At 41.1% G+C, this 22,531-nt stretch overlaps 2 protein-coding genes across 5 annotated transcripts in view; both read right to left on the minus strand.

The window, feature by feature from the left end:
• LOC138617845 (ankyrin repeat and IBR domain-containing protein 1-like) overlaps nucleotides 1-16,426 on the minus strand; it is a 30,503-nt gene extending 14,077 nt beyond the window's left edge. Inside the window, exons 1-11 of one of the 3 annotated variants that reach the window (XM_069693158.1) lie at nucleotides 16,290-16,426; nucleotides 13,608-13,892; nucleotides 12,622-12,922; nucleotides 11,257-11,439; nucleotides 10,225-10,342; nucleotides 6,525-6,733; nucleotides 3,687-3,775; nucleotides 3,445-3,589; nucleotides 2,822-2,988; nucleotides 1,874-1,962; nucleotides 909-1,039 (exon numbers count right to left, since the gene is read on the minus strand). In XM_069693158.1, the coding sequence (XP_069549259.1) occupies nucleotides 909-1,039; nucleotides 1,874-1,962; nucleotides 2,822-2,988; nucleotides 3,445-3,589; nucleotides 3,687-3,775; nucleotides 6,525-6,733; nucleotides 10,225-10,342; nucleotides 11,257-11,439; nucleotides 12,622-12,922; nucleotides 13,608-13,795 (1,620 nt within the window). In that variant the 5' untranslated portion in view covers nucleotides 13,796-13,892; nucleotides 16,290-16,426. Of the gene's footprint in view, nucleotides 1-908; nucleotides 1,040-1,873; nucleotides 1,963-2,821; nucleotides 2,989-3,444; nucleotides 3,590-3,686; nucleotides 3,776-6,524; nucleotides 6,734-10,224; nucleotides 10,343-11,256; nucleotides 11,440-12,621; nucleotides 12,923-13,607; nucleotides 14,165-15,996; nucleotides 16,064-16,289 lie in introns of those variants that run through there. The other 2 variants (XM_069693159.1, XM_069693157.1) reach the window with 2 other exon arrangements.
• A 714-nt stretch (nucleotides 16,427-17,140) lies between these two features.
• Nucleotides 17,141-22,252, minus strand: LOC138617848 (eomesodermin-like). Of its 2 annotated transcripts, none has more exons than XM_069693164.1 (7): nucleotides 22,020-22,252; nucleotides 20,092-20,757; nucleotides 19,746-19,900; nucleotides 19,350-19,471; nucleotides 18,960-19,118; nucleotides 18,631-18,692; nucleotides 17,141-18,478 (listed from the first exon to the last, which is right to left on the minus strand). In XM_069693164.1, exons 2-7 carry the CDS (start codon nucleotides 20,613-20,615, stop codon nucleotides 17,698-17,700), a joined length of 1,803 nt encoding a protein of 600 aa, XP_069549265.1. In that variant the 5' UTR covers nucleotides 20,616-20,757; nucleotides 22,020-22,252; the 3' UTR covers nucleotides 17,141-17,697. The 2 variants fall into 2 exon arrangements, with proteins under 2 accessions (XP_069549265.1, XP_069549264.1); XM_069693163.1 differs by having other exon boundaries at nucleotides 20,092-20,976.
• Between the last annotated feature and the right edge of the window lie 279 nt (nucleotides 22,253-22,531).

Here is a 22,531-nt window from a genome sequence, read left to right on the forward strand (position 1 = left end):
AGTCACTTGATCTACACAGACAGCAGCACAATAGAAGTAGATTGGCTGAATACAAATTGAGGACTTCAGTTGTACAAACTGACGTGTTCACTGTCATCACATCAAATCCATAAGGGTGCAAGATACTAGGATTAAAAGGCCAGAAAACTACAATAAAAAAAGGTATTTTGATTACCTCTAAAGTCTGCACCTCTATATTTCTGAATCAAGATATGGTTGAATATTACTTCTAGCTCATGATTCAAGTAAAGTTTTTATTACGTTTTGAATATTATCGTTTTACAAATTCATAATAAGTTGTTTTGGAGGTTTTTGTCATGAACCAAGAGTGTGCGTGTATTTGAAAACTACAAATATGTGTTGCAAAGAATTATGGTTAATTAAATCAGTGAAGTCTGGTGAAATCTGCACCCCAAGCGAACTTTCTGGAAGTCTGCAGAGAGTCCACGTAAATCCTCGAGGCCTGAATAAATTCTGAGTTTGGACAGTCCTTCACAGACGTCCCGAGTCAGCAAGAGTGTGGGAAGTTCAGACATCTGGATTCAGCCAAAGTAGCTCTTCATAACAGCTAACTGCACCCTCGGTAAATGATGGTGTACAAATCCCAATATTATTAAAAGCAGTTTCTGGTAAATGAGGTAATACAAAAACAGTGATATTTCCTAGAGCTGTTTACAGGTGCACAAACCTCTGAGATGGAGAACAAATATGTCTATTTTCTGAGTTTAAATACAAACATCAATGTACTCTGGCCAATACACACATGTAGCACAAGTGAATTGTTCAGGCAGCTTTTATAAATCAGAAGACAGTCTACTCAAGGCTAGATTAGTCTGCGAGATAAAATAGTCACCTACTTCCAATCTGCATTAGTCAGTCAGGTAAGTGAAACCTCCGGCCTAACTTACCTTAGCACACTGCATGTGATTGCAGCCCTCGTTTTTCTGTATCGGAGACTTGCAATTTGCGCAGGGTTTGGAGTTAGTCAGCAACCACAAGCAGTTGGCTGCGTCCTCGTAGGCTACGCTCACACCAGCCACTTCAGAAGAGGAGGGGGAGCCAAATAGAACAAATAAAGGCATAATGAGACAGAACAAGACTGGCTAATACCACAGTGTCAAAACAGACCACTGCACTGAGTGGGAAATTGTCCTGCTTGACTAATGTGTATTGCTTATATATTTTACTACCATCTCCCAAGATGCTCGTGCACCCAGCCTTGCGCACACACGTACACACAGAATAATTGGCTATTATCAAAGCACCTCGAATGTACTATTTGAAATGCCAAGATAAAACAGAATCTGGGGAAATCGAAGCCGAAGATGGTTCCAAAACAAAATAATTGCTTTCATCTTTCGACTGTCACATCGATGAAGTGGCACTTTGGAGCGATTTGAATCTTAAATCATCTTTTAGATTGGCCATACTCCAATTCCTACTTCTAAACATCGTGTGCTTTCCGTGAGTGGGTTGTTAGTTTTCATTAATAATTTAGCATCAACATGGAGGATTTTAATAGGACTTGCGCTAAACTGTTTGTAATTACTATGGTTGACTTCCAGGCAATTTAGCTTCAGATCAATCACTTGTGTGCAACCTCTGTACCTGGACAAGTACAGGGGTTGGCTAACACATTAAACTTCTGTTATAATAATTTGTCACCAGACAACTTAATCCAGTTTTTTTTTTTTGCTATGAACGCTTACACTGTAGAAATGTAATACTGCACTTATTCCAAAAAGACATTTCACTTTATGTCAATACAAGAAGAATGACCTCAAATGTTCTGTACAGTTTGTGAATTCTACTTTAACGTCATGACTGAAACACATCCAAAAGCTAAAAGAAGGAAGTTATTTTCTGTACTCACATTCCTCAGGTTTCATCTCTGTGACTTTCTGTAGCCACAACCTCCAGGTCTCGCAGTCACAGGGCTCGTGGGCCTCACCTTGACACTCCCTGGAAAAATACAGACAGGTAAAGGTGATGCAGGAAGAACGCCTATTTTGATGAATAAACAAATTACAAAGTTCCCACAAGAGCTGCTGTAAATAACCTGATTCACTATTAATCGGCCAAATCTGCCTTTAGACTGAGAGCCTTCGTCATGTCGAGGGAATTATGGAAGTTGAACCCTTGTTTGATCCATTTCCATTAACAAATTTTGTGTCAACTGCACCCCTGAGTGAACCCACCGGCCATTTTCATCAATCACATAACGAAGTGAGGTGCACTGAGGTATCATCATTATTATTATTATCATTAGGTGGGGGAACTGCAGGGCTCTGGGAGAAGAGCACAGATGGTGAATGACAACACAGAATTCGGGCTCTGCTGCCAAGTTAGTGTGTACACACACACACACACACACACACACACACACACACACACACACACACACACACAAATAAATTGAGTAGCTTTACACAGAAAATTAATGAGTTTGAGTAAACTCCCAGTTTTCAAATGAGTCTTAGAAATTTCAAACCTTTTTGTAAACTGTTTTTCAATTTTTACAGTTATATAGCATTTGAGAGTTTCTTATGACTTTAACATAAAAAATAAATAAAAACAATTCATCATGACAGAAAAAAACGCGTTTCTAATGTTTTTCTGTAAAACACTACAAATGTAATAAACAGCTTATCTGACTTCTACTCAACCAAATCAAAGCATCAGTGTCAATACTAGACAACAATATTTTGTTTTCTGTCATTTCCATCATTACTATTAGAGAAGGGAAAGTTCTGAAAAGCAAAGACAATTATACACAAACAGAAATCTTGACATCTCCATATTTACAGCACTAATTACTGACCAGCAGAAGAGGTGTCCCTTGCCACAGTCTACAGCAGGAGCCCGAAGGAGGGGGAAGCTCAAAGGGTCTGCGGTGGAGATCCCAGAGCCTTGGGTGTTCAGTCGGACCGCTCTTTCACAGCCCGCCTCTGGACACCAGCGGATTGCTGGATTGTTTTCCACAAACGCCTGTCAACAGAAGAAGAGAAAGGTTAAATGAATAAATAATAACAATGAATCAGCTGAATATGCTGCCTTACATATTGCTCTTGTTCCCATGACAATTCAAACAAAGAGGCTGGTCATTTATTTTTGGGTTGCATCTCTTAAGACTTCTTAATTAAGGAACCCATGTAATGAATACAAGTTTCTTATGTGGAATCCAATGTAAAGTGAATGTTATTCATGGTTGTGGCAAGTAAAGCTCAAGTAAAGCTCAGTTTTTAATTCATTCAATCTCTAGTTTCATCATTTATGCCCTTGTGCACTTACATGTCAGTAAACTTGCATCCATATTCAGTGCAATCTTTAGATTAAAATGTAACTGCCAGAGTCTTTTGTCTCGCTCCCAAGTTGACATTATTATTTTAATATTCTGTACAAAAAGGTAATAGTTCAGTGCACATGGCTATTTTTCATCTCTACCTTGATGTCAAACTGGAGGTAGCGCTTGTCCATCTCTCTGGAGACCACACTCTCTATGACTTCCACTGGCACTAGCTGGTAGCAGTCGAAGGCCGGACAGAAAATGTTGTGGGCTTCTCCTTCTTGGATCTTTAGATTTAGAAACCTTAGAAAACAGAGATATATTGCAGACAGCGTGAGGAAATCAGATTCACCCCAAACTAATCTGCAGAATTCACAGGCCAAAACAGATTAGGACTCACCCTTCCCAGCATGCTTTGCAGAACTCATGGCCACATGACACGTCGACAGGTTCCTCAAAGACGGAGATGGAAGACATGCATATACCACACTGCGAGACAAAACAGAGACATGAATATCAATGAATATGGTGCTTTTTGCCACAAGATGACACCCTATTTCGTTTTCCGGTCATTTTAGACAAATAAAGCCTGTTTTAATCACTAAAGAATCCGTGTTGCAATTTCAAAAGGCCCTCGTACAAGATCCACATCCTCATTTCAATCATTTACAGTCTACACAGCTTTACAAAAGGTCACTGTATCATAACCTCTCCTGAGCATGTGGCTCATTCAAACTCAATCTAAGAATGTGCTGACTGGGGCATCCTCTCCAACGGTTGTGATGTCTGGCCTGATTTTAATATCTAAAGGAATGTCATGGATGGAAGGGAAATGTGTGCCCTCAATGAGTTGATGTGTGTGTGAGTGTGTGTGTGTGTAACTGCACACAATAGTAGCCAGAGGTTTATAACAAGCCACTGTGCCAATATCATGACCTCTCCTGAGCATGTGGCTCTGCTGCCAAGTTAGTGTGTACACACACACACACACACACACACACACACACACACACACACACACACACACACACACACACACACACACACACACACACACACACACACACACACACACACACACACACACACACACAGGCCTTGTTACAGTGAACGACCTAAAGAAGGCAGTGTACTTTGACAATGTAAGTATTGATTTGTGAAAGAGCAGAATGTGATATAATCAACTGCAACCTTTAAACAGGCCCTTCAGTGGACTCGGTCGATTGGCAGTGCAGTTTAAGGCATGCCTTTTTAGCCATGACAAAATATAGTGAGTGTCAGACAAATGCAACCTATAATTTCTCTGAGAATCATTGATAAATAAAGTCTGTCAGCATCAGCTATCATCTAACAATTGTTTACTTCACAGGGGGGAAAAAAACGTCTACAACATCTACCAGTCATGTGTGCAAAATGATCAATGTCCTTTCAAAAGCTCAGGCCAGTGATGTGTCACATTAACATCCCAACTTTTTGTGTACCCACTTTTTGTGGGATCACTTTCTAAATTCTCAAATACACCTCACCCGTGAGGAAGTGCCATTTGCTTACAATACCTACACTGAAGCACCAACTTTAATGAACAACAAAGTTTGCAGCATTGATCCCAAACACTGCACTGTGATCTAAATCTGGCCAGTTGAAAAAACACTCAACACATATCCATACATCAAGCACCTTGCATTAAGTGCTCCTAACCCTCCGGTTGCCCACCCTGATGGTTGTCAAACACATGATGAAATCACATTCCTGTATAGCGAGTGGTCAAAAAAGATGACGTGCCAACACAATGAAAAAGCTTTTAACCAACTAAACATTGTTTCGGTGCGGGGCATCCTATTATCAAGTGTAATTTCAATCCTGACAATTGTTGACTCAGAAGTCAGCAGAGGAAATTGACAAGCGCAACTGGTAATTATTGGGAAATCCCAGACAAGGTCATGACAACAGGTGGGCAGTTTAACAGAGGGTGTTAAACAGCAGGGGCTCAATGAACGTCCATGGTGACCTTGCAGACTTGCAAATTGTGTAATCACAGTGGAAAACACACCTTCAATGAGGTTTTGACAACATGTCAATCACTCATGGGAGTTGTTGATGTTTAAAACTAACAAAATATTTGTCTTAATTGTTAAAATGGCAAAATGTAAAAACTGAGAAGAACAGCTAGCAGACAGCTACACTGACACTTGTGTATATAGCTTTGCATAAACGTACCTCAGTTTGATTGCTAATGACGTAATGTTTGACACAGAATCAGAGAGTGGCCATGAGATTTTCTTTTCTACCTATTTTTATGGTGTCGCTCATTGGTCGATGGATGATTCACATTCATAAGATAATACTATTTTGTTTCTTTTCTGTTCACTGGTTCTCCTCTCCTGCTGGTGTTTATGTTTGCAGGACACTGCTGGCATGAATACTAATGATTGCCAGCAATGCAAAGCTGGGAAATAATGAAATATTATGCAGAAAGACAGGTGTGATAGTGAAAATGAAAGAATTCAGCAGAAACACTTCAGGAAATCTGCAGCACCGTGGGGACTTGATTTAAATAAACATTGGTGTAGAGTTTTTATGGGTCCACTGCCAGTTACTATTAGTCTGTGCACTTCTATGCTTCCAGCTATCCCTTGCTGGTATAGCAGCTTCTTGGTCACGAAAATATGCCGCTCCCTGGGGCTACCTGCTGTTTAATTTCATCTGATGGTTCTTCCCTGATAAGTTCCGTTGAACAGACATAAAACGATGTTTTCATATATTGCACCTGTTATTGCCATTTAAAGTTGCCCTACACTTTCTAACATTACAAATTCTGGACAAAAAAAAAAAAAGAAGTAAGTTTGAGGCTTAGTCTGACCTAGTGTTGTTCCTAAGAGGCACATAGAAACTCTTGTAAACCAAGCCCCACTTTTTAATTTGCATGCGTGTCTCACAAGCGGTGCTTATACCTATTTTTCAGGTAAAAATGATCATTTTAGTTAATTACTTGTCCTCAATTAATTTGGACTACTTTGTGAATCAGAAGTAGCAAACAAAATCCATGGTTTGGTCTGTTCCTTGCTTTGGACAAACTGTCTGGTAGGCTTTCAGCACATCAGTAAAAACAAAAGATAACACAGGGGGTACTGAACAGGAACCTTATAACAAACAGAGCGTGTCGTACCAAACAGATATGTACAAATACAGGTCCCATTACATCTCGACCTTTGTGATAAGGAACCTTATGGCATCTCACCAGAGAAGACTCGTCATCTGCAGGCATGAGGCTGATTTGGTCTGGGGAGGTGATGGAGGAGCGGGTGGTGCGTGGTGTCCGGGGTGAGGGCAAGGTGTCCCACGCATTATAGCCACTTGGAGGTGGGTTGTGCATCTGTACCCCTGAGCGTTGACAGCACTCCTCTGCATTGATCATCCAGGCCTCAAGGAGCTTCTCTCTGTCCCAATCTGAAACCAAAAAATAGCAGCATAATGGAAGTATATATGAAACCTAATAGTTCTGTTTTGACCACATTACATTTTTGTTTATGTCATGCATCATTGAGTCGATAGAAATCACTATTGTGTGATTTTAGGTTACAATGCTTTGTGGTTGAGCCTTAAACAGACATGGATAAAGATTATAGACAACATGTGGCAGAATCTCAATACAACCTGTTAAAACAAGACTTGTTCTCAACTAAACTGTCATTTCTTCCACAAAAAAAAATGTGTCTGTCCAGTCACAAATTTGTAAGAATTGGAAAGCACAAAAATGAACACAAATCCCACTACAGTAGCAATACTGCTATCTAAGCCTTTCAAATAGCCAACAACGAAGACCTGCTGCCATCTGGTTTTCTGTTTTAGAATAGCTGTTCAATATCACATTAGCACAGGAGCAGGTTTGAGAGCCTTTCAGTATAAATATTGAATGCCTTGTGGACAGTGCCTGAGTCCAAATATCCTCCCCTCCTAAAATAAGGAACATGACCCGGTCATCTGTGTAATTAGGCCATTATCAGCCTCAAGACACGTTTCCCCACCAATCAAAGGCCTCAGACTCTAAATGGCCTCGTTTAGATAATAAATGTGGCAACAATTCCTCCATCTCCAGTCAATTAAAACTAATCAATGAGTATGACCCTATCTTCATGCCTTTGGCCATTAAAAATAGTCTGAAATTAAAAGTCTGCACATTTAGTCTTAATTTTCAAAAATGACAAATTATCAGAAGTACAGTTTGACAAGCAGACAATTCAGCAGACAAGCAACAAGAACAATTACAAGAAAACTCTGAAAAGACGATTATGGAAATATAAAAGTTAGAATGTGTGTAAATTTGTGAACGTTTTCACAAGTAATAGATGACATGCAACGCCAAAAAGCCTTCTCCTGGAGATTATCAGAAATCACAAAATGGCCCATCCATTTTAAAGAGACATGCAGCATTCCCATGATAGAGGTGAATAAATATAGCACCGTTCTGGGGTCACTCTCCCCCCACTAAGCTCCCAAAAGTATGTCTCATATGTAGCACACACAGCTCAGCAGAGAACTACTAAATCCATTTAATTAGAGAATGGGGCAGTAAAGTCTTTGACAAAAATTTAAGCCAAGTTAAATTGACTGAAGTATTTTAAAAAGCGTCAAATCAAATAAAAATGTCTTGAACTTTTGAAGTTTTTTATACATTTGATTTTATAGCTAAGTGACACTGGTTCGAGAATTAATGGCTTACGGCTGTAAATCAAATCCAAACTGTAATGCACTTACTCAGTGCCTTGGAAACCCAAAGTTACAAGAGCATCAGTGAAGTAATTCAAACGAAGAAGGAAGTTAAGATTTCAGACGCACTGCTTGGCAAAGTGACCTATAAGAAAAAAGTCAATGTCCGCATGTCATGTGACTAAGAGAAATCAAGCAACCAAGCTTATATTTAGAAATATAACCAAACAAGTGATGCCAACAAGTAATGTGCTTTTTGTAATGATGTAATATAGCTCAGTTGAGCAGCATTTCACTGCACACATTTTTCGAGTAAGAACAGAACATTTTTCACATGAAAACGCAAACCTATATTAGCAACAGTAATATATGATAAAAAAAAAAAAAAAAATTATATGAAAAAAAAACACATAGTTCAGGTTGCTTGTGGAAGCCAGCGTGTGTGTTGTGGAAACTCTTGTTGAAATTAAGTCCAGTGACGAGTGTGAGTAACCTAATTTGTGAGTGTATCAGTATTTTTTTATCATATATTTGGTAGGAAGGAAAAGACCACTGAAAACTTTTGAAGTATTTAACAATGGTCTCCACTGAGAGCAATACAAGTGAAATTCTTTTAAATATATCTCTAATCATAATACAAAAAAATTACACATTTAACAGTGTTTATATTCAACTAAAACAGAACTATTAAATATGATTTGTTGAGCAAGAACCAGCTTTTTGTGGAAACAAGGAGTTTGGGCAGGATCAACCCACAGATGTTACAGACAGAGTCAAGTGAAAACATAAGTGCATCCACACTGAAAAAGCAAGTAGTATACACCCCATAATTTATCACACCTTCAAATTCATCATTCAAATGTTAATTGAGGGTTCCAGATTAGGTGCCAATTATTGGAACCTCCTTAGGGAGCGACAGGTGCAGTCTGTATTATTCAAACTCTGTCATCCAGGGTGTCTTTGCAATTGAAGTGTGTGGTATCATAATGCCAAAGTCTAAAGAGCTCCTTAAGGCCTTCAGAGAAAAGGCTGTGGATCTGTATGAGTCTCAGTAATTCAATCTACAAATTATCTCCAAATCATTTGAAATAAATCCTTCCACTGTGGGAAAATCATCTACCAGTGGTTTAGGTGTAAAACGACTGCCAGTGTGTCTTCAGCAAATTCAGTCTAAAAGCAGACTGTTTGATTCAGAGAAAAGTCTCCAAGAAACCCAAAATTGAATCACAGAATCTGCAGATAACTCTTGTTGATGTCAAACTGCATGACATTTGAAAGAATTTGACCTGTATGGGAAACGTGTCAGGAAAAAAGCCTTTGTGGTACAAAAAGAGCATCAGAGCAAAACTATAACTTTCCCCGGACGGATAAGTCAAATAATTGTTTGGTCATAGTAACAGTTGATATAGTTTAGTACAGAAAAGCTGTACTAAAGGTTTTTAAGGAGAACAACCTGATATGAACTGTGAGACACGGTCATGGAAATGTTATGGTTTGGAGTTGCTTTGCTGCCTCAGGAACTGGGCAACTTGCAGTCATTGATTCAACTATGAATTCTGCATCATAACAAAGAGTGCTTGAAGATAATGTGAGGTCACCTGTCTGTGAGTTGAAGTTGACCCTTCTACAAGACGATAATCCAAAAAACACGAGCAAATCCACAAAACTTTGGCTCAAAAAGAAGAAATAGAGGTTTATTGAATGGCTCAGATTTGAATTCCATTTAAATGTTGTGGGAGAGTTTCAAAGTGCATGCTAGAAAACCCTCAAACATCTCAACTGAAGGGATTTTACATGAAAGGGTGGTCAGCACTTTCAGCAAGCCAACGTCACAGACTGGTGGACAATTATGTAAAATGCCTAGAAGTGTTTTCTGCAAAAGAGGGTGATACTAGATTCTGAGGCCAAGAGCGTCCACAGAAGAATATGAATATGACATCTGTTGATATTTCTTTTGAATAAATGATTGAAATAGCAAAATGTATTGTGGTGTTGTTCAAGTATATCACCTTTATCTGTAGGCACTGTATCAAAGGGGATCAAAATCAAAGTTTCCCAGGGATGTGCTTATTGCTTCACATGACTGTAAATGGTATTTATTTAAACCAGGAAGCAACCAGAACATTCCCAGTTCCAACCATTTTCAGGACAAACCGATGGTTTACATCTGTGTTGTGAGTGTGTCGTGTGTGTGTGTGTGTGTGTGTGTGTGTGTGTGTGTTTAATTGTACCATGGGCACGTAGCAGTGCTTCTGCAGTGAAAAGCGGTGCCTGCAGCATGTCGGCCGTCTCCACTATCAGCATGTCCTTCAGCCTCCGCAGATCCTGAGGCCGCAGACCCTCATACAACTAGAGAAGAGGGGTCACAGACAAGAGAGGACAGGAGAATAATAATGACGAGAGGAGAATAAGACAGGAGGAGAGGAGGAAGGTAAGGAGGCAAAAACAATAGGGCAGGTTGGCAGAGAAAAGTAAAGCAGAGGGGAAGACAGAGGGTGAAATCAGGGTAAAGGGGAGGGAGGGGAGAAATGAGGGTGGGAGTAAAAAGATGGGGCAAAGGAATACAAGCACATCAAATATAGATGATTGCTGACACATGACTTACCCAGACTTTAACAGCATTTAGATAATAGGAGTCATATGCCTAATGCCAGACCGTTTTGTGTGACTAAAACGTGTGTGTCTGTGTGTGTGTGTGTGTGTGTGTGTGTGTGTGTGTGTGTGTGTGTGTGTGTGTGTGTGTGTGTGTGTGTGTGTGTGTGTGTGTGTGTGTGTGCGCGTGTGTGTGTGTCAGACCAAAGCATCTCCAACTGGAGAATGTGAAGAATTCCATTGACTACAGTCATTTAGTGTCTGGTTCCAAGAGGAAACTACAGACCTACAAACTCTTTGACAGAAATCATTTCAGATCTTACAAATGATGTGTCGTCTGTTCCCTGCTTATGTAGCTTCAGGTATATCAATTAAAAGCTGCCCTCAAGGAAAATAATACTTTTTAAGTAGTTTCTAATTGTAGGTCTTCATGAATATCAATATTACACCACTGACACAGTGTTATGCTACAACCTCTGTGCGGGTTTGGCTACGTTAAGAGTATATGCAGGACAGCTCACTCAAAGAGTTGTATCAGACACAGCAATAACAATCACAAAAATGACTTTGTTAGGCCGAGGTTTGATCCTGATAATACTGCTCGTGCCACCAGCTGAGGGTGACAAACCGAAAGCTGCACACCCACCGCCTCTTGCTATGTTATTGTGTACCTCTCTTCGGTCGAGGGCTGCATACTCTGCCTCTATGCCCTCCGCCTCAGGGGCAAGAGAGAACACCATCTGCGACTCCAGGCGCAGGGCCAGCTCCTTGTGGTGCTGCTTCTCTGCACAGTCACATGGAGTCTCGCGGTTTTCATTCTCCGCAAACAGGTCTGCTTCTCTCTGCACCAGGAACTGAGCAAGTGAAAACAAAAGGAAAATGTGGCTTTGACTAATGGGACACATTTTGCATTCAAGAATGTGTAATAAAGCTTACTGGCTGTATATGTAGCTGAAAACACCACAAACTAAACCACTAAATATGTACTAGTAGTTCAAATAGAGGCGACAGTGATCACATTTAATTTGATATAGCCTACAATACAAATGTCAGCTTCAGGAACCATAAATGGAAATGGTGCTTCTGTGAAAACAGTTATGATCGAGCCATTTTACAAAAATTATAAAATTGTTCTCTCAAATATAAATGTCACTTCTTGTCACTTTACTCCAAACTAAAGTACACGGTATTTAAAGTACACGGGGTTTCTCTTTTTATGTCACAACAGACCTATCTGCATCCCAACCTTCACACCTCGTTTTCCACATGGTGTGAATAGTATTTTGCTACATGTCACTCTACAGCTACAAGGAGAAACAAATATTCAACAGGAAACATTTACATAACCATGAATCATTTAAATTAAAATGAAAAAACACAGTTTAATTTAATTATTCACAATTAGTTGCGCAGCCATAGATGAATCCATCTGATAATTGTTGTTGTTCATATTGTACACCCAGCCTTTAATTATGAGGATTAAACAATTAGGTGGTTGTTTGTCTTTCTTAGAGCATCAGGAGAAGCACTTATAATTTGTTTGCATTCTGTTCAATGACAATAAAGGCAAAACTGGTTTTAATACTATACTCAAGCTTTGAATAGGAAGATACTGAGAGTCATTTTTTTTTTTATCTCTTTCACTTGTGTATGTGATGCATCCTGCCCCAGAGATTAATAAGATGTACGGTGTGGCACAGTATGTTCTGAAAACTAATGAGGGAGGGCTTTGATCTAATGATTGTGAGCACGCAAATTATTGTTCCTTACCCTGGGTCGCGGCTAGAAACAACACAGGCCACACACCAGGAACTATTCGACAAATAATCATAGTACAAAAGGGCAGATATTGAATAATTTGTGTTCACATCAGGGTTACCCCAGCCTCTTTCATCTTCCTTCCCCTCAAATTGCTCCCTGTCTTAGTACAGCTTGTCAGTTCCCAACTACGAACCCTTTGATCTACACCTGAAATGTTTTACTTGAGAATATTTCAGCCCAGAAAAAAGAAATCCTACAAATTTTGCAAATCTCACCTCAACACAAGTCTTCATGCCTGAGGCAGCAGCATAGTGTAGGCAGGTGTTTTTCTTGTTGTCAGTGGCATTAACGTCAGCACTCTCGTACTCTCCGTGATCCAGCTTTGCTCCGGTCCATGTGAGGACGACTTGAAGACATTCTGCCCTGCGCTGTTCGTCTTCATACGGCCGTGAGATCCGCGGCTGCAGCGCCCCCTCGGAGGTCAGGATCTGGGGCCCCATGCAGAGAAGGTGCAGGGATGTCTCATTGCCCACATTACGCTTGTTAGGATTGCCATCTTTGCTGAAGAGAAAAGACCTACGAGAAGAAGGAGACAGGATTAACAGCTCATTTAAATGCTTTGGCTGTGTAGGATCCACGTGTAGTTAAATAAAAAACTTCAGTGTTGGTCAACAAGGTAACTCACAAGTGTTTACAATTCTTAGCCCACATTGTTTTTGATTTCTTCTCATTTTGTATGCATATTTTAGCGCGACTGACATGTATTTTTAGGGTTAGGGTTATAAACAGTACACTACATAAAAACAAATTGCTAAATTGCGCAAGCATTCTGTTAGTGGAGAAAGAATAGAGTCTGAGTGGAATAAAGACAAGCACATGCAAGACTGTTAGCTTGTAAAATGGGAAGCTCATGGAAGCCCATTCTATTCCAACCCAGCATGTTGCATTCCTGAGTGCTGCTAACAGATGGCTATGTGGCGAGGCAGATGGGACGGACTCGTATAGAGACAAAACAGGAAAAATGTTCCCTTACGATACAGCAGTACCGTAATAGATGGAACCAGTTGATCAGCAACAGACTGCTAAAGAAGTTTAAAGAACACTTGACAGAAAGCTGGAACTTAATCAAATACTCCTCACATCTATCAACATCTACATGTCCGTTTTCCCCTCAGTGACAGAAGCCAGTCCAAAAATATGTGACTGAATGTGTACATTAGGTCTGCTTGCTTGTTTGATTTTATCTGGGCCACATCCTCACCTGAGTAGGCGTGCCATGGCGTGCCGGGCAGCGTAGTGGAGAGGTGTGTTGTGCTGGTAGGACTCTCCATATGTAGCGTTGGGATCCAGAGCCTCCTTGAACTGCGGGTTGCTCTCATAGAGTTGGCAAGCGAGCACCTCATCCCCATTGATGAGAGACTTACGGAACTTGGTCGCCGTGTTCCCCATTTCTTCTCCTGCCGTGGATTCGAGCTCCGACTGACACAGCAGCCTCCCAAGTCGTCGTCAACCTGTTCAAGTCCAATTAGCCAGCATACTGCGTGTCCTAAAGAAGAAAAAAAAAAGAAAAACTGAATTTCACTTCGTTAATGGCCGTTTCTCAGTCCAACAAGGCCTAGCGAGGAAATGGTCAGTGAGCTTGTGATTTCCCCCAATAGCACAACAACATCGTCAGCTACGGTTCAAGAGAAATCAGCTCTGCCTCTATGAAAATGTAAAAACCTCCGCTCCCTCTGAATCACAAGGACAAGAATTCCATCCTCAAGGTTGCTCAGGCTGCTCTGCCACAAGCGCCTGTGTCAGCATCGCCACAGCACTGTAAACTCCCTCCCTGTGCATCTCTTTTTATTTTTTTTTGTTTGTTTGGAATAACTAAACATAGAGAGAACAAAGCTCACACAGAGAAAAGGACAAGACTTCCTCTGGCATCACCAGGAGCTTCCGCCTCTCTGTGCCAGCGCTGCCCGTCCCACCGAGGCCAGGAGTCATTATGAAGCAAGACATCCTCAGCTGAAGAGTAGCATGCGGCGAGTCAGCATTCTGCTTCCACCGGAGCGCCATATGGCCGTGACTGTTCGGGCAATGTGATGCTTTTATGCGTTTCTGGAGACCTGCAGCTCAAATCTACAAAACACAGCATTGTCTTCTTTGGTACAATATGTCGTCTACTTTATGATATTATGAAGTCTCCATGCAAATCTTTGTGCACAATATTGCCTTTTGTAGAGACATTATTCAGTTATTTAACCATGAAAGGGCCAGCTGAGATTAAAAATATTGTTTTCAAGGGAGTCCTGGTCAAGTCAGGCAGCACCAACAATTAAGAACAAGTTTAATATATATAAATAACACTAAATGATTTGCAGTATAAAACATTCCAAGAAATAAAAGTGCGATTCAAGCAATGATTCCAACAACATCAGTCGCAGCAGCATCTCCATCTCCCCGTCTTACAAAGTGGATTTAAAAGCATTCAAATGTATTTAAAACCATCCGGTCATGAAGAGAGAGAAAGAATGCGATCCAAAAACCTTTGAGGTCGACACACCACATACTCAACTCTCCAAAGTTTAGAAAGCATGGCAAAGGTATCTTGATATTTCAATTTGTAGGACAATTTACTATGTTCCACAGTTCATGTACAAAGACTGAAGACTGCGGACGGGTCTGAAACACTGATCGTCTCAACTGATTTGGGAGGAATGACAAGAATGGACAAGTAGGGAATTCTGGGTAATTTTCATAAAACCTTGGTAATTTTCTGGGAACATGTATTACTCACTGTGAGTCAAAGAACTCCCACAGTTATGAGGCGCTGCCTTTCCTATTAAATACAGAAGCAGATACCCGTTTAAGTTCAAATACGGCCATAATTTCACACCGTGGTGGTGTTTGAACTCCTCAGAAAGACTGATGGACCTGGAGGGTGAGCAGAAGAGAGGTGGAGCAGGACAGGACTTCTCACTCTGTCTAACAAACACATTAATACGACTTATCATTTGTTCTCGATTCAGTCAACCAATAATTAAATACCGTGTACTTATTTAACTGGAGTGAATGTGTTGACGCTTTTCCCCGGCAGCATATAAAAACCCACATATTTAAATGACACATCCCAATTTACACGTTAAAAGAAAGAAATAAAAGAACAATGTAAACAGTGCGGCCGGTGGCACGAGTTAACGTCCCCTGCATCTGGAAACGTGTGTCCAGCTTGTGAGGAGCGATGAGGAGGGGGGGGGGGGGGGGACAGGGGACACACCGTCAGAGGACAGGACAAAACACGACGTCCCACCTTGGCGGAGCGCTTTGTAAACACCTGATCTTTTGAACACAGTTATATAACCACGTCGACGGTGAACACATCAATGAGTTGGACTCCTCCAACACAACTCGTGAGCCCGTCCGACCACGTTGAACGACGCGTCCAGCCGGCTGCTGCAACAACAGAAACACAACGGTGTGTCCCTGAGCTCCTCCGTGCAGGCCTCCTCCTCCTCCTCCCTCCTCCTCCTCCTCCTCCCCGGGTCGGGTCGTGTTTACCACGTCCGCTAGCAGACTGTCATGTTGTGTTCGTGAACACAGTTTGTTATAATTCTGGTGAATAAATAAAAATAAAATAAAAATAAAACCACTCACCGCTCGCGGACCTTATTAAACAACGCTAGCTGTAAACCGACCCTCTGTTTTGGTGACAGCGCTGCTGGCTAAGCTGTGTTATTCAAACAAGAACAACATCATGACGCGAACAGCTGCGTGGACGGACGGACGGACGGACGGACAGACAGACAGACAGACAGACGGACAGCGCGCACGCGCGCACACACACACACACGCGCGCGCGCGCTAAGCTAGCACGCTAGCCGCGCTGCTAGCCAACTTAGCGCCAGCTAGCACAGTTGATCAACTTCGTAAACAAAGAGGAACACGTGCTCCGACTTACACCGACGGTTCGTCTCTCTTTCAAAGACCCGGCCATGTCAACGTGCTGTCAAGTCCCACGCACAAATACCGCAGGTTTGTCTCGTTAAGCGACGTGAATCCTCCTCCATAAATAATAATGTGGGCTGACGCCGTTCAGTCAACTCTGCTGGCCGCTGCTCGGGTTGCCAGGTTTCAGCACAACCCCCCAAAACAGGCGGCGAAAGACGGGATTTTTTTTTTTTTTTTTTTTTTCAACGTCGAAACCATTGATTTGGGTTGAACATAGTGTTAGATACTCATATTCATTCACTTGGTGAGCACTTGCATATTATGTTTTTTTTATGCGAAAGCTCAATATATTTATCACAAAAGTCCACCATTACAATTGTGCCTTTCGGTGGTGCTACATCAAAAAATAAGTCGGACATCAGTCTATCCTACCCCGTGTTTATCAAATCCTACACAATTATATCGACAGAAACTAAATAACAATCTTGAAAAAAAAAAAAAAACACCCCCAAAAAATAATTAAACTCTCCCCTTATCGGCTCAGGCTTTTATCGTGTAAACATGGGATAACATGTTTGATTTATAAAATGACCACTAGAGTGCGACAAAGTCCACAGAAAAGAGTCATGCCATCACATTCCTGTGCATGCTGTGATTCTTGAGTGTAATGAACCAATCAAAATGTATATAAGCATCACGCACAAGCTTGTGAGTAATTACAGACAATCTCTGACTGTCATATAACCCTAAAAAAAAAAAAAAAAAGTATAAATATTAGCCCATGATATGTAAAGTAATGTGCATTTAATTCGGGACAAAGCTGTCTTCATTTACTTGAAATAACCACTTAGATACTCAATAGAACACGTATGCCTTTTATTATCAAATATCTGAACTTTGCAATGAAGATATATACAGCATATTATTCTCACATTGGAGAGTGCGCACATTTCGTAGGAACAGGCCTTCAATAAATAATTTGTAAACACATCATCTCGGTGTAAAGATAGATACATAAATGTATGCACCAATAAAACATACAGAACGCTGTTTTAAAAAAAACAAAAATTAGGGCACCTTCAACAAATGCTTTGGCACTTTTAAAATTCCAAACATAGAATTACATAAATGGGGTGTTTAAAAAAAAAAGAAGAAGTAGTCCAGGAAAACAGATGGACTTTAAAAATGTGAAGATCGTCATGCTTATTGTGCCACATGCATGTCTTGAATTTTAATGTCTTTATTTCGAATGTGTTATTCATATGTTCTGTGTCACCACGAAAGAAAAATAGAACATTTATCACAGCCAAAACAAATTAATGGTGTTCACATAACAAAAAAGCAGAATACTGTTTGTCATTAATGGTAGCAGATGAAGAACAAACAGAATGAAGCCCTATTTTTCAGAGACAAAATATTTAAGGGTTTGTGTAAAAGGAATAGTAAGCCATGCTTTTGGATGGAGGGGTTTCCTTGATGTAGGAGCTACTGTTGGTGGCGACAGAGGCCAGGTCCTCACACTTGGTGCTGGTGGGTGAGTCCTCTGTGCTTGGACTGTTAAGAGACAAACGCCTGCGCTTGCACGCCATTGAGAAGGAATCAGCCTTGTCCAAGCTCAGAGCTGAAGGGTGCGTCTCTGTCCAGGAGGTGATCAGAGCTCCACTACCGTTCACCTCCTCGTCAATCTGTGGTTTAACTTTGTCTGAGTCTTCCGGGAAGCCGGCAGTAGGACTGGGCCTGGGAGACCATGGCAGACTGGGAGTGACCTTTCTTTGGTATGTTCTGGACCCCCAACCTGCAGACATGGTGGTGAAAGGAGAGTCTGGGTAGTAGCTGAGAGCAGGAGATGTTTGCATGGAAAGTGATTTGATACCATAAGGAAGCAGGGAGCTTGAATAGTCCCCCTCGTAAGGTGTGAGATCTAGCTTGCTGCTGGTGCTCATGCTGTTTCCGCCTTGCTGCATGGAGGTGACAAACCACCTCTGAGAAGCTGCGTCTTCTGTCTGCGGTGAGAGGAGGCTGTTAGTCTGTGGCACCGCTCTCTCACTGTTATAGAAGCGATTCTGGGGAAGGTTGTTGACAAACTGGTCCTGGAAGAGTGGCTGCATGGCGTAGCGTGTGCTGGGGACTATCTGGTGGGCGCGGGGAGAGTCGGTGGGAGACGGGGTGAGGCGGTCACTCTCTGGAGCCGTGTACATCCTAAAAATTACATGCACATGAGGTCAGAACAATGCAATGTGTGGGAAACCTTCTTTCAAAGTGAGTTCGCACATGTTGTGAAAAAGTGATACAGTACTTAGGCTCAGTATAACAGGTGAGGAATGCATGACAGTGTGATGCAAAATACTCACGAATCATAGTTATCTCTGAATCCTTTGGCAAAAGGGTTGTGGTCAATTTTCAACTGTGTAATCTAAAACAAAGCAAAAGGGAAGAATGAGCTATTTTACAGAAGAGAGCACAATTATTTGGGGGTAATCGTGCTTTTACATAAACACCACATGCATGTCAAAGAAGGAGACTGCAGCTGAACAGTTAGACAATTTATTCCTACTGAATGAGTTTTAATGGCTATAAATTAATCATTAATACAAATTATGACATGCAATTTAAAGCATGATTAGAGTCATTTTGTTGAAAACCCATGTCATGTCAGAGGGTATTTTTTTTTCACACTCACGTCAGTGTTCTGGTAGGCAGTGACTGCTATAAACTGGGTCTCTGGGAAGGTGAAGCACTGCGTCTTAACGTCACTGCTCATGTCCTCCACCCCATCCTCTGTCACCTCCACGATGTGCAGCCGAGGCTGGTACTTATGCAGCGACTGCAGAACAATCATCTACACAGACACGTTAAATAAAAAAAAATAAACACGCTTTAATTTTGTAAATTAAGCATTAAACGATGTCAAAATGTTCTACACACATGCGCACTAGCAGCTTGTGCCATCGACTAAAGCGACTTTAATGATATTTTGCACTTAATTTTAATTTGACTAAAGCATTCGTTTGCAGAGGCCTGTTGAGCGCAATAACGCATGTCAATTAAGTTCCCTCCAATTATCAATTACCTGGGAAGTATTGTGATTGGTGCCTTTGTTGTTGGTGAGTTTCAGTTTGCTGAAGGAGATTTCTTGTCTCATCCAATGGGTTCCTGTGTTCGGGGACTCTGGATGGATGTAGACTTTGTTCCCTGAAATAAAGAAATAAAAAGTCAAACCCAAAATGAAAAATAATATTTGGGTTATGCATTGAAATTTTTGTTATTTCAAATTGCGCAGCTGCAGCCTATTTGAAAAGCTATAAAATGAAATGTCTTACAAACATAAATACATTTTTACTGTTTTTTCCAAATTGACTTATTTTCCCCGTCCTTCTAATTACTTTTTAATTAAATTTAAGTACGTGTGTAAAGTCGACATGGACCAAAATGTGATATTAAAAATGTTGATATGGACCTGGCTTACCTTGGCTGCTGTTGTCCGCCTTCCCACAGGTGACCCACTTGCCACCCTGAAATCTCCAGTGGTTTGGATCTGCCAGCACCACCTCTACGAACACGTTGTAGTGCGCTGTCACACTCAGACCAGCGATGTTAAAACTGAGGAACGGGAACATCCGTCTGCAAACACACAGCGAAATCTAATAAGTAGACAGTAGCACAAGTAGGCCTATTTAAGTTGTTGTTTTTTATTTTATTTTTTTTATAGGAAAAATCATTCAGGTAATCTGGAGTGAGATGCTGTGTTCAAACTAAAAAAAAAAAAATTAAAAAAAAGTTTTGTGTCCTTGGTTGTAGACTTGTCATCTCACCTGCCCTGCTTGGTGATGATCATCTCGGTCTGGTGCCGGTGGAACTTGAGCCACAGCGGCCGGTTGCAGAGGTAGACTTGGGCCCTCATCCCCGGGCCGGCGGTGGGCAGAGCCATGTTGCTGAGAGCGGACGCTGAGCCGGTGTAGTGAGGGTAAATACAGCCGGGGCTCTGTCCGAGCTGGTAAGCTGGGCTAAAGTGACTACGTCCGGCGGCGGAGGCGGGAAATCCCGCCGGAGACAACACGGAGCCCAAGTGGAGAGATGACGGATACCTGCCAGCGCTGGACGGGGTGTAGACCGTCCCGCTAGGGGTATATGGGATAAACGAGCAGGGAGTGGCTGTGTCTGGGCTCTGCTTGGAAATAGGGGGTGGGATGTAGTACCGCTCGGCGCCCAAGCCATGCTCTGTGTACCTGTTGCTGACAGCCGGATCGTCCCCATCCACAGCCGGGGACTTGCGCCTCTCGTCCGCTGCGTCTTTAGAGGAAGAATATGTTCTGCTTTCTCCCTCACCGCCGAGCATTTTCTATCCTTCACTCGGGCTTGTCACAGCTGCTGAATGCCCTCCTTGATCCCCACCTGAGGCTTTTCAGGAATGTTCTTCCACCTCAAGAAGTCACAAAATTATTCGTAGTGTCTTCAAACTTCTGCAAATCCACTGGAGTCTGGATTGTGGATGGAGACAGAATAATGGTAAGCTAAACTTATCTGCAGTCATCAGGCTACCACAGTCACTAACACTTGAGAGGCCTAATGCCAAGTCGTCAACTCGCGAATATAGAGTTCGTTGTAGAAAGTGACCGTCCTATCGCCGAAGATCTTTGTGGGTGTATCAGGCTGTGGTTACAGTGCCAAACTTGATCTGATGAATTCCAGTGAGTCTCCTAAAAAACAGCAACAGTCATTTTTGGCGACTTCTATTTTCTCCATTTTAACATCTTAATTTGGGGTAAAGAATCCAAAAGTGTATGAAGCACCATATGTCCGATTTTTCTTATTCTAATTCACAAATTCAATAGTTCATAATTTATATTCAGTACAACTAAATTGGTAAGTATACAGTTTCTAATCAATAATAACAAATAAACCACCCTTGATGAACTGGTGATTGTTAGTTTAAATTTTTGATTATACTGGAAGAAGATCGCTTCCAAGTCAGTGCCAGTTTCTTGTAAATCATATGACAAACCTGAAGTAAGGTAGATTTTTTTTTAGGGTGGCTCTGTGGTGTAAAACTAAAGTGAAACTCGCCCACGATTCTTAAAATGTATGGCTTAAAGTAAATTCGCAGATTTGAGTAAAAAAAAAAATGGTTTCAGTAAAAACAATTTGCTTGTATTATTTCGTACGTGAAATAAGTCTTAAAATAGTAAAATACGGCCTAATTTAATTATCAATATATTTATCTTTATAAAAATATATTTATTTAAATAATAATGACAGTAAATTCGTAAAAGAAATGTGTTTACTTTCTGAGTGATGGATAATGCCATTATTATTCAGGGTTAATGAATTCGCATTCATTCAATTCTGATGCGCTTCTGTGTCCCAACGGGATAGCAGACGTGAAAAAGGGGAAATAGCCAATTATTTTTCCGTTTGAAGAAACCTGTGATGCTTCTGGGATCAGACAGTCAGATGTGAGAAAAGAGAACAACCAAATCTAAACGACTCCGAGACCAAAAAATAAAAAATAAAACAAATCAAAACTAAATGGGTGTAAGGACAAATGAACAGTGAATTATTTCCATGTGAATAATTCCGTAGGCTAAATTAGGACAATTATTATCTGTATTTTGAGACAAAAATGTGTTTTTCTTGTTATTTGTAACATAGACATTAATTGAAATTATTTGACCTCTGACAGTGTACAAAGTTTGCAAATGAATTATCACGTGTCCAAATATAATAAAGTAAATGAACTTACCAAGTGAATGCTCCTCCTGGTTCAATAAAAAAAAAAAAAAAACTTTACTTTAAATCTTGGACAACGTCAACTCGCGAAAAAAAACCTGCGAAGCTGCAGCCCAAAGCAGAAAGTGACATCATGTTGTGTTTGGGGTCGGAGGAAGGAGTGTAGGCTGTAAAAATATAGCTCGAGCCATGTGGAGGCAAACTGATCAGCGCGTAGAGACGCAGTCTCGCTTTCACCGGCGCTGCTCCCTCCTTGTGACCATGACGCACGGAGAGCAGCCTATTATCAGATTCCCCTCTGATCACCAGGGGAGGGGCAGGGGATCCTCATCATCGCAGACAAGGTGTGTAAGAGTGATGCAGCCTCCAGATCTACCCGTGAATTTATCTTCATCGGGGCTCTGGTGGGGATCAGTGGTGATAGATTTATAGTGAATTTTATATTATAAGGTGGATCATTTCCCCTCTTGTGTAAAAACTGTATTTATGAAGCAAAAATAAACTTATTTCAACACACACACACAC

This window comes from Brachyistius frenatus, unplaced genomic scaffold (genome assembly GCF_029030835.1).
Source record: "Brachyistius frenatus isolate BFR_SWC_R1_liver_20210118 unplaced genomic scaffold, ASM2903083v1 Contig_14, whole genome shotgun sequence".
Taxonomy (NCBI): Eukaryota; Metazoa; Chordata; class Actinopteri; family Embiotocidae; genus Brachyistius; species Brachyistius frenatus.

Bases quoted from the DNA above. Each gene is read 5' to 3' on its own strand.
- LOC138617848 (XM_069693164.1), bottom strand. From the start codon at position 20,615: ATGCTCGGCGGTGAGGGAGAAAGCAGAACATATTCTTCCTCTAAAGAC. The intron at 19,901-20,091 runs GTGAGATGACAA...GTGTGTTTGCAG, and splicing joins ATCATCACCAAGCAGGGCAG to ACGGATGTTCCCGTTCCTCA. The intron at 18,479-18,630 runs GTGAGTATTTTG...TGTAATTTTTAG, and splicing joins TTCAGAGATAACTATGATTC to GATGTACACGGCTCCAGAGA.